The following is a 13,326-nucleotide window of genomic DNA, read 5'->3' on the forward strand; positions in this document are numbered from 1 at the left end:
CTTATAAAGTGTATAAAAGGAGGAAATAAATTGTAAAATCTTCGTTTAATACGTCACATTTATTCTCTATTTTTGTGTTTTAGATTTTGGTGGAAGATGCTTTTATAGAGACAGAAAGAGAAATGATCTTAGAAAAAGATGGAGGGGCAAAATCACTCTCGAGTTTAAAAATGGATATATATTTAGGGCCCACATGATACATCTGACATAGACGCGCATTCTTTTGTCGGTTTAGCTCCAAAAATTATTCTGTGCTTTCAATCACCGAGACGCAATGTTCCAACATCCAATTCCGTGGGGCCGTCCACCACTGATACGCCCATAGTTTCTTTCCTCAACTGTGCTACACAGATAATTTTGCACATATTTTGCGTTTACATTTTTGTGGGGTCCATATCGGAGTTTTATAAAATGATTCGAATCGCTCATCTTTTTTAAAATATTCTTTGAAAGATTATTGTAAAAAATCAGCTCCAACAGATATCAGTAAGAGCTTCCTCAGAATTCGTAGGGTAAAACAGAATGATTCGCCTTACGATTTTTTAGAAAGTTTTTACCGATATCCGTTGGAGCTGATTTTTTGCAGGAACCGTCCAAAAAATATTTTTAAAAATATAAGCGGTTGGGGTCATTTTTTGGGACCCCGATATGGACCCCACAAAAATACATATGCAAGATATGTGCAAAATTTTTTGTGTGAGAATCATTTCTGTTCTTTCCTACCGTTGGATCTCCATCGACTCACTGATGTGACCCCCTCGTTTGTCCCATGCGATCTTTTGCCCGAACTTGCGCATCTCTGGAACGCCTTCAATGCTGATTTGACCGTAGGCTCTTCCCAACCGTTGGATTACCGCCTGCTCATTCCGATCGCATCTCGATCGCACGCAGTGAATAATTCACGGAAGAAACTAGAAAGCACGGCAAATTAACCCGACCCTGGTCAATCGGGTCATCCCATATTCTCATTTCCCTCCCTCCCCCGCCTCTCCCCCCCTTCTCTCTCTCTCTCTCTCTCTAGAAAACCGCCGGCTCCGTCTCGTCGTCGGCGATCGGCGTCCACCGAATCTTCAGGTAAGCCCTAATGCAACCAATCTTTCCTTCTTTTTTTGTTTTTTTCTTCTCTCTGGAGCGTTTTCTACGCATGGCCGTTACCTCGTACATCCAAATTTTGCGTAATTGTAAAGATTAGTTGAGCTGTTTGTGTGAAGTTACGATTGGTCTTTCCGTTCGTGTTTTTTCGGGGAGTAGAACCACGAAAGTGTACCGATTAGGGTTTGTAGCAGCGGTTTTTTGAGGCATTTGTCGTGTTTCTTGGCTCTGACAATGTATCTATTCGGAAACTCATCTGGTTTAGAGTGTTGGGTTTTTGTTTGTAATTTAATTGGCCAGTGATGGTCGTGGACCCTTGTTGTTAACTGAGGCAATGTTGGTCACCTACACTGCCTCAATCAAAATGCTTTTTTGTATGTATCACAATATGCTTTCTTTATCAGTTGTGATTAAGCCCGAATTTGGGGGGAAACATCCTCGTTATGATAATATTTGTTTGCGAATATTTCCAGATTCCAACCCCAAGGTTTTTTGATGGAAAATTAAACATATGACCTCTTTGGAGAAAAGCAATACTGGGCCAAGTTTTTAAGGTGAACAATTAGGTTTTTTGGATGTCATTTTGACCAGGTAATGTGATTTGGCCGTGGTACGTAGAAAGTGTTATTTGGGAAGATCAAAAGTAATTAGGGTGTTAATTAACTCTAACATAAATATTTTTATTATTATTTGCTAGTGTGTGAGTACAAGATATACAAGGACTAAGTTACCCTCACTCACTAACACATAACTAATTATCTTCTAAATTGGCAATGAGTGAAGAAGCCGTCCATGCTCGTATACTAGTTTTGGAGGTTATATTTAACCGATGTGGGAAAGCTTTAACACTCCCCGCATGAGCGACCCCTGACCCGCACATGGAGAGGTGAAGAAATATTCCATAACACAAGGGATCACAATGAAACAAAGCGTGCTTAAGGCACAAACAACGAGAGTCCTATCCAAAAGCCATTGAACCCTAGCTTTGATACCATGTTATTTAGGAGAGAGCAAAAGTGATTAGGGTGTTAATTAACCCTAACACAAATATATTACTCCCTCCGTCCCAAAATGGATAACAATTTTAGAAACTCGTGTCATTTTTCGTCCTTTATATCTTTCAATCTATAATGTTTTTCATGAGTTTAAAAACTTTGTATAATATAACTAATCGAGAACTATCAAATAAGATCCATATTGCATATTTTTTGAGATCTATATTGAAAGATATAAGGAATTAAAATTGGCACGGGTATCAAAAATTGACGTTCAATTTGGGATGGAGGGAGTATTATTTGTCAGGTCCTTAATAAAGGCCCTTTATTTATTTTGATGGCAGCCTTTTGGTTCTCGCGACTACATTCCTCATTACCGGAGTTATCTCCTCGATAACCTTACTGTTCATTGCCCTCTTTCATCCCAAAGGGTGGTTTACGTGGAGGCAAAGGTAACGTGTGGGTTTGATAGAAGGGCCATCGAGAGAAGGTAAAGGAGAGAGGAAAGGTGACATTGGCACGCTCAAGGAGGGGCGAAGAGTACCTTAGAAGGAACGGGGAGGAGTTGTTGGGTAGAGGCACTTGTTCCTAACAAGGTGAGAACTACCAAAGTGAGAGAGTAGCGTGAGTACAAGATATCCAAAGACTAAGTTACCCTCACTCACTAACAGATAACCAAGTATGTTCTAGTAGAGAGGATGAGCATACATTGTTATCAACATAGAGAGCAAAAGCGAAGTGGTGAACCTACTTTCTTTTTGCTAATTTGATGGGAAAATAAAACTCGTGTTTACTACAAAATGCGGAGCGGAAAACTTAAAGTGGATGTTTTGGGAGGTCTTTGGTTTTTACCAAGGTTGATCTCTTGTCCTTGAAATGCTTGTGAATTCTTTGTATCTGGAAGACTATTTTACCAGTAAATATTGATATTGCATTTCACGTGCCTGGTACCTATCAAACACCAGTACGGGTTCAACATAGGGTTTTTCATACTAGATTTTCTTTTGTGGGTATTTGGCCTTTGGGTATAAGAAAGTATCGTAAAGACAAATAGAGAACATATTGGAATAAGAATTGGAAGGAAAAAGAATAGTTATTTATATTACCAGTTAAGCAACTAGTACTAAAAAAAGCTGGCGTATCGGAGCCATACCCATCAAAGTACTCATCCCTTAGCCACAGCGTGCTGGCGCCATACCTGGATGCCCGAAAATACCTAATGTTTTGGTGCATCGGTTACGTACTTTGTGGTACCGTACCATACCAGTAACCCAGTAACCATACGGCATTACAGAGTTCTCGCGCTTCATAGCCTGGTATAGAGTTGTTTTATGTGCGTTAGCTCCATTAAGTTAGATTTTTCACATCTGTCCATGCCCATTGGATTGTCGAGAGATATTGAATGTGTAATGATGACAATGCTATGCAATATGTCTGGTATCTTCTCTTCATTTTTCTTATGTGGGTTGTTATCTAATGGCCTATTTGCATAATGAGATTCAAATTCAGCTATCTAGCTCGGTGGACTCTTGCACTTCTATCTGGTACTAGGGCTCTTGTACTTTGTTTTCATGTAATGGCTTTCTTATAGGTTTGAGGTTTCAATGGAAAATATCTGGTAACTAAGTTCATGATATCTAGTAAAATCTCTTGGATGCTGGCAGTTTGAAGAATGAGTTCATCGTTATTGCTGAGCTACATTGTCGAGAGGCCCACAACAATGGGTTTTGTTATTCAATATCCCTTTTGTGTGCTGCCACTTGCATCATATAGAATTGATGATGACAATAATTGATGATGCTACGTAATATGTTTAGTATCCGCCCTTCCGTGTTTATCATTTTGGTTGTTTTGTTGGGCGGCATAATAGCAAACGGCTTATGGGTGCAATTTGGTTCAACATTTAACTCATCTTGCTGAATGGATGCTTGTTACTTCCATTTGTGAACTGGGGCTCCTATATTTTAGTTTTCATGTAGTAGCTTTGTTATTGGTTTTCAATGCAAAACATGTAGTAATGGAACTTAAAAATATGTATTCTTTTGCTTGTTGATATCACAGCGGAGAGCTCTGGCTGCTCACTTCAATCTGAAGGATGGCAAACGACACACGATCTAGTCGGGGAAGTAAGGACGATGAGAATAATAGTTCAATAAAGAAACCTGTTAGCATTAAGGAGTCATCTACTTCGGGCTCTTCAATGATGGATACCTCTGGTTTTAGAAAGTCAATTAGGGAGATGCCATTGCAGAAACAAACGAGCTCAAGCCCTTCAACGAGAAGTGGGTCTGAGCACCTTGACAGACCGACGCCAACAACTTTTGCAGTTAAGAGGAAATCTGATATTGTTGAGAAACAGAGGATGCCTAGTCCTTCGAGGACGTCTGATAGGGGTAAGGAACACGCTTCATTGGGTTGTTCAGGTACAATGAGATCTGAGAAGGGGTCTGGTTCACCAGATGATAGAAGGAAAAAGTTAAAGTCAGAGGAGAGTGTGAAACAGTTGGTGCGAGATTCTATGGAAACTAGCAGAAGAGAGAAAATTTCTCCACATACTAATGGTCGTACTTATAAGAGCTTAATTAAGCAAAAGAGGAGAAGAGATACTGACCCTGGTAGCTATGTTTTTATTTTGTTTAGTATTCTCTTATATTTATATAGTTGTACAATCCCCATTCAAAAAAAAAAATTGTACGATGGATTCTCCGTTTTAATTAACATTCTCAGTTTTTTTTTTTTTTTGTATCTTTGGTCTTTACTATGTTTTATTCTCATGTTACAGATTTCAGTGAGGAGCTAAAAAGGCCAGAAGCAATCTCTAAGATTGATAGCAGTTATTGTGGAGGTAGTGTTTCCAAGCCAGTGGATGATAGAGAGGATGGGGGTGAGAATCTTACCTCTCGTGTGGATGCTGCCGCTCCACCATTGTCCAAGTGTAAAAGGGACAATATTTCTGGAACTCATGTCCCATGTTCTGAAAGGCTAAGGTATTTGTTGTTTTAGGTGTCTTTCTTTTTTTCCCAAGCCATGCAAGTCTGCCAATATTTTACAAAATGCTAGATTGGATTCCCATAGTTTCCTCATGTTTATAAGGGCATGCGGGTGTTAGATTATGGTATGATCTAGGAATTGTAGAAAATAAGTGCCATCCAAGACTAGTCGTCACAGAAATTTATTCATGTCTGAATTTCTTCCGCGCTATCATCCTTTTTCGGTGATTATGTTAAACTTGCCTAATGGTGCAACATATGTAATCAGGTTGTATAGAAATTACCAAGAGAATAAGTCAACCTTTGCAACAAAAGTCAGCTCTCGTAGTCAAGAGCCAATGATGGAAGGAACAAATTAAGGACATCAATAATCTCGGAATCAGCATTTCAAACCCTCGCTATTATACTGGTTCATGTTCCTCCAAATGAACCTCATTAAAGACCTGTATGTCATCATCCAAGCCCTCCCCATCCTTTTTGGAATAGCAGACACCTCCCAACACTTGTACTTATGGAGCAATGAATCTTTCATACAGGGAAAGTATACTCAGCAACTATGTAAAACTGCAAGTCTTAAAGCCGTAGTCTATGCAAAGGAGAACTTCATCTGAAGGTCATACTTTCCGGTACTCTTAAAGGGAATGCCCATTCTAGATAATAGGATGAGAAATCGTAATTCAATGTCTCCCAGCCTTGTCTTTTCTTCTTAACTCATCCTCTGTTGGTGGAAAACTCAAGCCCATAAGAAGCTCAAGAAAGTAATCACCGCCTCAACACTGTCCTGGAAATGGAACTTATGATGATTGATCGTTTGACATAGAGGTTGTTTATAAGTGAACTTTTATTGCATTTTATGTAGCCAATTTGAATTTATTGAAACCTAGAAGAAGTTCAACCGGTAATACTTTTTTACTTCAGTTACTTTCCCTTCGGCTTTTTGACCTGTAGTCTGGTACATCACATTATTCAGTACAGAAAGCCATACTAATTTCCCGATATAACAGGACAAGAGTTTCATGCATTGCATGTGCAAAGACGTGTAAGAAGCACATGGAGTTATTGACAATTGCTGATAGTCGTGTCACAGTGGGTTTGCCATATGTTAGACAACCTGTGGTCAGTGTAGTGTATATAAGCACCAGTTCTCAAATGAGTTACATACAAAGTTACTGATTTCATTGTTTTGCGAATGCCTAATTTAAGATATGGATACATAATAGGGTGTTGTAGAAAATATTGAGTCTTTACTAGTTTAAAGGAAATGTACAATCTTACCATTATGGAAAGTTTTAAATTACTGATTCTCTTTGTAACGTCCCAAGCAGACCACAGGTCCACTACCTTGATTATAATTCACAAGCCACACCACACGGCCAAAAAGGCTTAAGCCTAAGGTACTAGTTGTAGCCCACAAGGTTTGTTATATACCCAAGATCATCCATGTAGACTTCCGATGTGGGACGGGGTTGAGCACTAAAATCACCAAACCAAATCCAAAGTCCAAGGCCCACATGGTTGTGTACACGGATTGCTTTGATACCACCTGTAACGCCCCTCAAGCAGACCACTGGCCAGTACCTTGATTTTGATTCACAAGCCACACCACATGACCCAAAAGGCTTAAGTCCAAGGTAGTTGTAGTTGCCCACAAGGTTTGTTTTGTGCCCAAGATCATCCATGTAGACTACCGATGTGGGATGGGGTGTTACTCTCTTGACTTTTGTAGAAAAAAAAAAGGAACAATGGTAGTAAACCGCTAGTCTAAAATTAACATAGAATAGGAATCACCTTTTCCTACGGGTTGATTGTATCAGGTTCTAGGTGGGCATGTATGAGATGTAAACAGACTTTTGTTGGTGCTTGTTATATCACTTGTTTACTGATGAATGCGACTCAGCTGCTTTTACATTTAAGCATGACAATGAATCGCTTTTATCCCAAGATAGGGGCCAAAGATGCAGAAACAATCCAGAGGTTGGAAATCATGAACTTGGAAAGAAATGCGACAAGGTGGTGAACGATAGTGCTGATCCGGCCTCTTCAAGACCCAGACTAAGGGAAGGTCCTGGAGATGAGAGAGGTAAATGGAAGAAATGTATTCTATTTTTAGTTTACTTTTTTTTAGAAAAGAAAATAGCTGTATTGCTGTTGTGGTACCTATGTTTTAAGCTTTCTGGTGGCTTGTCTAAATACTGCAGGAGATTCTGGTGTGCCAGTCAATAAAGTTTCGCAACTTCTGCCTCGGTCAGACTCAACTGATTCTATTACCCACACACTGCATACAAGCCATGCTTCTGCCTCTTCCTTTCCCTCTAAGGTTTCCTCATCGTTACCTGAAGTTCACATGGTTAATTCAGAGGAAGAAACAGGATTGTCTGATATGCAAAAAACATTTCATGTTCTTCTGAATCCTGAGATTCCCGAACTCTGTGAAATTCTACAGCTTTCGGTATGTATCTCGTGCTTCTTTTACTTAGTTTTGTTTATACTATCACTTTCACTGCTTAATGCTCTTTTCTCTTTCTCTCCACTCCTTCCACTCTGTTTTTATTTTGGTGGTAGTTTTGCTATAACGGAAATATGAATTTATGAAATCCTCCTTAAGGTTTATCTCAGTGGGAAAAGCTGCTACGTGTTTTCATCAAACTCATCCCCTAATGCCTAGATAAATTACAAAACATGATTAATATTTAACTCTTCAGTATCATGTATATGATATCATGCTCCTTCTGAGCATGTCCATTGACAATGTTAAGATTCACAACAATTTAGCTCCAGTATATGTGCTGCAAATCTTCTATGGTAAAAAATTCCTGTTGAGGTCCAATTATAATAGAACTTTGCAACAATGATTGTCACCCTACCCTCGTAACTTTATTATTTGTCTTAACAAGTCAGTTTGTTGATTATGTCTGCGTACTTTGATATGCAAACATATTACTGATCTCATAGCATAGTTGCAAGTCTAATGGACAAGTGGATAAAACCAGCCATCTACCCAAGTGGTAAGGACGTTCAAGGAAGTTCATGGGGTTGGGAGCTTGACTCCCAATCCCCACTCCCCCAAATGTTAAAACTAAAGTTCTTAGCTGATCCAAAAAAAGAAGAAGAATGTAGCAATGATGTCCTGCACCTGTTTATACATTGCATATTGTACCCTCTCACTGTGTGCTTTTGATTGTAAGTGCAGGAAGATGTCAAGGCTATGGTTAGAAGGTTTCTTGAATACGTTGTGGATAATTATCAAGTGAATAGGGAACCGATATCAATATTACAGGCTTTCCAAATATCTCTGGTTAGTATCTGTCTGCTACTTATACTATCACACTGTGTCAAATGGTTATATGTGCACAACTACTTAAGCCATTTTCTTGTTTTAGAAACTATAGTGTCATTTTGTGGCCTTTTTTCCAGTGACTCCATATTGGATTGGATATAACAATTGTCATTTAAAATGCTACGGTGCATGGCATCTGTCATCTTGTTTATCTGTAGTACTTTATGAGGAATTAAAATGAAAATGATTTTGCTTGTATTTTTCTGCTAGAGGTCTTGCAAAATAGTCAAGCATGAGAATAACTGTCTTGCATGTATGTAGTTGTATGTTTGGGACTTCCTTTTTCCCTTAAAACCGTTTGTCATGTAATATTTCAGTGTTGGATCGCGGCTTCATTGCGGGAATGTGAAATTGATAAGAAGGCATCCCTTGCCTTAGCAAAGCAACACTTGAACTTTGGCTGCACTGAGGAAGAGGCAAACCATATGCATTCAAAGTTGCGACTGGTGAAGAAAAGATTCAAAGTAGCAGTCCACGATTTTGCCTCAGATCGACTCATTTCAAAACAAGAACAGGTGCCAAATTGTGAAAAAAAGAAGAAAGAACTGTCGAAATCTATTAAGCGGATGGAGAAAAAACGTGACAAGAAGATCATGAAGCTCAGTCTCAAGCACCAGGAGGAAATTCAAGAGTTAAACAAACCGTGGGAGGAGGACAGTGCAAAATTGAAGAAAGATTGCATGGTGGATCTGGCGATTATTCGGTCGATACACAGTAATGATCCAGTGAGATCAGAAAAGCTGAAGAGAAGAGAAGAAAAATGTGCGAAGGAACTTGAAGAACTTGAGCACCGTAAAGGAATACTTCTTGGAAAACTTGAGGCAGATTATTTGGCTGAAATGAATAGGGTGAGGCGAAAGGCAGAGATTTCTTTGCAGGATTTGAAGTCCTGGGCTCAATCTGAATTATATGGTGCTCCATCGAGTGAAGCTGCGGCTCAATGTGTCCCAGACGAAGTGGTTGTTGGTGAATTTGTGGAAATTCTGAGACCTGATGTAGAGTCCAATAGGGAGCCTGATCAAATAGAAGACTTGGATGTTTCAGTCCTGGATCCTTTGGCAATTCAGAATGATGCCGCTGTCAGCCCCACCAATGTTGGCTCACTTGAAGAATCATCTTTGTGCCAGCCAGTCAATACTTTAGCTCAAGCTGGTTCATCGACACAGATTTTGGTATGTAGTTTGCTTTTGGATTTCTGTTTGACAATTTTATAACCACCTTTGGTATTATTTTATGCAATATTAATCAATATGAAAATTTTGTTTCTCATGACTTCTCAAGATGTTACAGCGGTAGGGCTTGTTTACGGTATGAATAATGTCGGCTGATGGAATATTTATTATGGAGTTGAAAGTGATTTTAAAGAATCCAAAGGAGACTCATATGTTGTGTATCTTGGGTTGTTTGTTTTACATAATATATCTTTTAGTTCAAGAAACTCTTATTAGAATCCGAAAACAAATGATTTATTCAGCCAGATTTACAGTTTTGGTGTCGTATTTTGCCAGGCACTCCATGGTGAACGTTCTCAGGCGTCAAATTCTACGGTAATGCATGATGGGGATGCACAAGCTAGTGACAATCAAGATGTTCTGCTGCGAGTTGAAGTTGTACCATTGCATTCCACTGGTGATGGACTAACTTATCAAACTAATGATGACGAAGCATTCATCGAACAAGTGGAGCAATTGCAGGTTTCCAATTCTACTGAAATGCATGGAGATGCAGAAGCTAGTGCAAATCAAGATCTTCTGCTGCAAGTTGAAGATCAGACTAATAACGAAGAAGCATTGCCTGAACATGTGGAGCAACTGCAGTCTTCCAAATTTACTGAAATTCATGTTGGAGATGCCGAAGTAAGTGCAGCTTCTGGAGTTGAACAACTACCTTGTGAAGGGCTGGGTGCTTCCCAACCATTTGAGAACGAATCAGAAGCTAGTGAAAATGTAGATCTTCCGCAGCAAGTTGAAGTTGTATCATTGCATTCCGCAGACAATGGATCAAGTGATCAGACTAATACCGATGAAGCATTGCTGGAACTTGTGGAGCAACTGCGGACATCCAAATCTACTGAAATTCATGTTGGAGACGCAGAAGCTGGAGAAAATCAAGATGGGCTGCACGAAGTTGAGGTTGTACCATGTCATCTGGCTGATGCTGGACCCGCTGTCCAAACTGACAGAGAAGCCTTGATTGAAGGTGTCCAGCAACTGCAGATGTCACCATCTAGTGATTCACCTGTCGATCACAATCATCCTGGTTCACGTGCAGCTTCTGGAGTTGAACAACTACATAGTGAAGGGCTGAGGGCTTCACAACCATTTGAGAGCGAAACAGAAGCTAGTGAAAATCAAAAAGTTCCGCGGCAAGTTGAAGTTGTACCATTGCATTCCATGGACAATGGCTTAACTGATCAGACTCATAACAGGGAAGCATTGCTAGAACATTTGGAGCATGATGGAGATGAAGAAGCTAGAGCAAATCAACATAGTCCTCTGCAAGTTGAAGTTGTGCCATTTCATCCGGTTGATACGAGACCCAATGTCCAAACTAATCACGAAGAAGCATTGGAAGGTGTCCAGCAACCACAGATGTCATCATTTAGTGATTCACTTGTTGATCGCAACCAACCTGATGTACTTTCAGATTCTGGAGTTGAACAACTTCCTAGTGAAGGTCGGGGAGCTTCACAACCATTTGAGAACGAGTCAGAAGCTTTAGATCCACTAGGTATACAATCTGGGGAAATTCTTGAACTACCTCCTCCAAATACAGATGGAACACTTGGCCCACATTTGCAACTAGCTGTTGAAAATGACCATCAACCAAGCAGTCAAGGGTTTATGCCTTCGCAAGATGCTGAGGCTTCATCACAACCTGTCGAAGATACAGCATGGGTTCCAAATCAAGCTGTTTCTCTTACAGATTTGGGAATGCATCCTCCTCTTGAAGGGCTTGGAACGCATCTTCCGTTGAATAGTGCACCTCAAATGGCCTCCCAGATGCTGACACAGCCTTTTTATGGTGATCCACTTCTTAAGGAATTGGATAGGGTGCATAAAGAAAAAGAGAAAACAATCAAGATTCATGAAGAGGCGGTTAGTTTCTTTTTTGTTAATGTTGGTTATTTAATTTGTTGTCTTCTGGCTTTATCTCTTACTAGTTGCTTTCTCTAAGCAGAAGCTGGGGCTGAAATTTGAACACGACAAGGAGTTACAGGAAGCTATTGCTGTACTTCGTAGGAAGTATGACGATAAATTTCATGATGTTGAATCAGCATTTTTGCTGAAAAAGAAAGAACTTGATTCAAATACGAAGATGGTACTCATGAACAAGATATTAGCTGATGCTTTCCAGTCTAAGTGCTATGCACTCTTGAGATCGCAGCAAGGTATGCAATTTCCCAATCCAGTCTAAGTGCCTTCTCTCCTAACTGTCGTTGCACCAAACTGTTCTCACAGCTACTGTAATTTGATACCGCAAATTCAGAATGCTTAGAAAGTGGTTGTGTAATCCTTGACATTGAGCACCAAAACTTTTTTACTTGTATTTTTGCAGGTGTGCCCTCTAATGTCATGCCGCAGCATATACCGTCATCTAGGCCTGCACACGGACCTTCCCGTGTTACCGGTTCAGCTTCTGTGCCGTTTGTCCGCCATTCATCACCCCCTTGTTCAACCACACCAGCCCGGCCCCCTCTTATCGTCCCCATTACTCCTCCCACTGGGAATCTCCGAGCTAGTGGCGAAATACGGGCCCCAGCTCCCCATCTTCAACGGTTTAGACCTTCGTCATCCATGCCATCAACCAGTATTTCCTCGGTAGTTCCACAGGGGATGTTGCCCATTCAACAAGTGCAAATAAATCTTCCCACTGCTTCTGCCTCAGTTCCCCATGTTCGCACGACTTCTCCCTCAGTTCCCCATGTTCCCATGACTTCTCCCTTAATTCACCACCCTCCATCCCGTTATGATTGTGGCCGGCAGGCCGAAGTCAGTGGAAGGACTAGGGAAAGACTTTTCGACGACAATAATCAACCAGGTGGTCTGCCAAGCCTTTTGCCACCGCTAAATTTTCGTGCGCTGGACCTATCTCAATTTGTATCACGGGTGAACGGACGAGGTGGTGTAGCAGCTAATGTAGCCGGTTCAGGTATCGCAACTGACGTTGTTTGTTTATCCGATGACGACTGAATTCTAGCAATGAATGTAGTCTCTCTTTTTTTTTTGTGTAAGAAATCTAGCTGTGGGTGGGTGGAGGGTTTTGTAACCTTTGGGTTTTGGTGAGAGCTTATGGGATGGCGACAAATTTCCTGCTCCATCTGGTCGAAATTTCGCTGCGTTTTTGGTGAGGGAGTCTGGGTCTTTGTTCTAATGTTAATACTACTAATGTACAGAATTATTCTGCCTCGCCATTATCCCAGAGTCGTCCGGGTGGTTTTTTGAAAACTGAATTTGTATAAAGTTAAGCTGTTGTCTATAACAACCTTTTTCAGGTACTATGAAGCTTCTTATTGTAACTTTTTTAGTACAATTTTTTTTCCCCCATCTCTGTTGATAGGAAGGAATTTTTAAGGTTGTAGTTTAAACCGAACCAACAAACCTACTAAGAGATATAGACTAGTTATTTTGTGAGAAACCTACGGCCACCTACGGGTGGTGGCCCAATTTTGAACAGACGGGCAAGTGGAGCCCATTTTGGGTTTCGCACGGATGATTTGAGTCGTAATTTTTAAAAAAGAAGTGGTTCTTGAGAAATCAGTTCAATTCAATATGTGTAGATGTTCGATCTTATCTTTCTATTTTTTATCCAATCTTTCGATTTTGCCGATTTTTCAAAAATGGGAAGATTGGATCGAGCATTTACGTGTATCGGATTGAGTTGATTTTTAGCGGGTCCACTCAATTTTTTT

The 13,326-nt window shown here is 40.2% G+C and overlaps 1 protein-coding gene across 2 annotated transcripts; it reads left to right on the forward strand.

The window, feature by feature from the left end:
* The first annotated feature begins 873 nt into the window (after positions 1-873).
* LOC131327802 (helicase protein MOM1-like) lies at positions 874-12,953 on the forward strand. Of its 2 annotated transcripts, XM_058361206.1 has the most exons (10): positions 874-1,074; positions 4,149-4,702; positions 4,870-5,074; positions 7,024-7,157; positions 7,276-7,526; positions 8,268-8,372; positions 8,732-9,586; positions 9,923-11,512; positions 11,595-11,805; positions 11,973-12,953. In XM_058361206.1, exons 2-10 carry the CDS (start codon positions 4,183-4,185, stop codon positions 12,605-12,607), a joined length of 4,506 nt encoding a protein of 1,501 aa, XP_058217189.1. In that variant the 5' UTR covers positions 874-1,074; positions 4,149-4,182; the 3' UTR covers positions 12,608-12,953. The 2 variants fall into 2 exon arrangements, with proteins under 2 accessions (XP_058217189.1, XP_058217569.1); XM_058361586.1 differs by lacking the exon at positions 8,268-8,372 and having other exon boundaries at positions 960-1,074.
* The last annotated feature ends 373 nt before the right edge of the window (positions 12,954-13,326 follow it).

The sequence above is a fragment of the Rhododendron vialii genome, chromosome 1a (genome assembly GCF_030253575.1).
Source record: "Rhododendron vialii isolate Sample 1 chromosome 1a, ASM3025357v1".
Lineage (NCBI taxonomy): Eukaryota > Viridiplantae > Streptophyta > Magnoliopsida > Ericales > Ericaceae > Rhododendron > Rhododendron vialii.

Bases quoted from the DNA above. Each gene is read 5' to 3' on its own strand.
- LOC131327802 (XM_058361206.1), top strand. From the start codon at position 4,183: ATGGCAAACGACACACGATCTAGTCGGGGAAGTAAGGACGATGAGAAT. The intron at 7,158-7,275 runs GTAAATGGAAGA...TAAATACTGCAG, and splicing joins AGGTCCTGGAGATGAGAGAG to GAGATTCTGGTGTGCCAGTC. The intron at 11,806-11,972 runs GTATGCAATTTC...GTATTTTTGCAG, and splicing joins ACTCTTGAGATCGCAGCAAG to GTGTGCCCTCTAATGTCATG.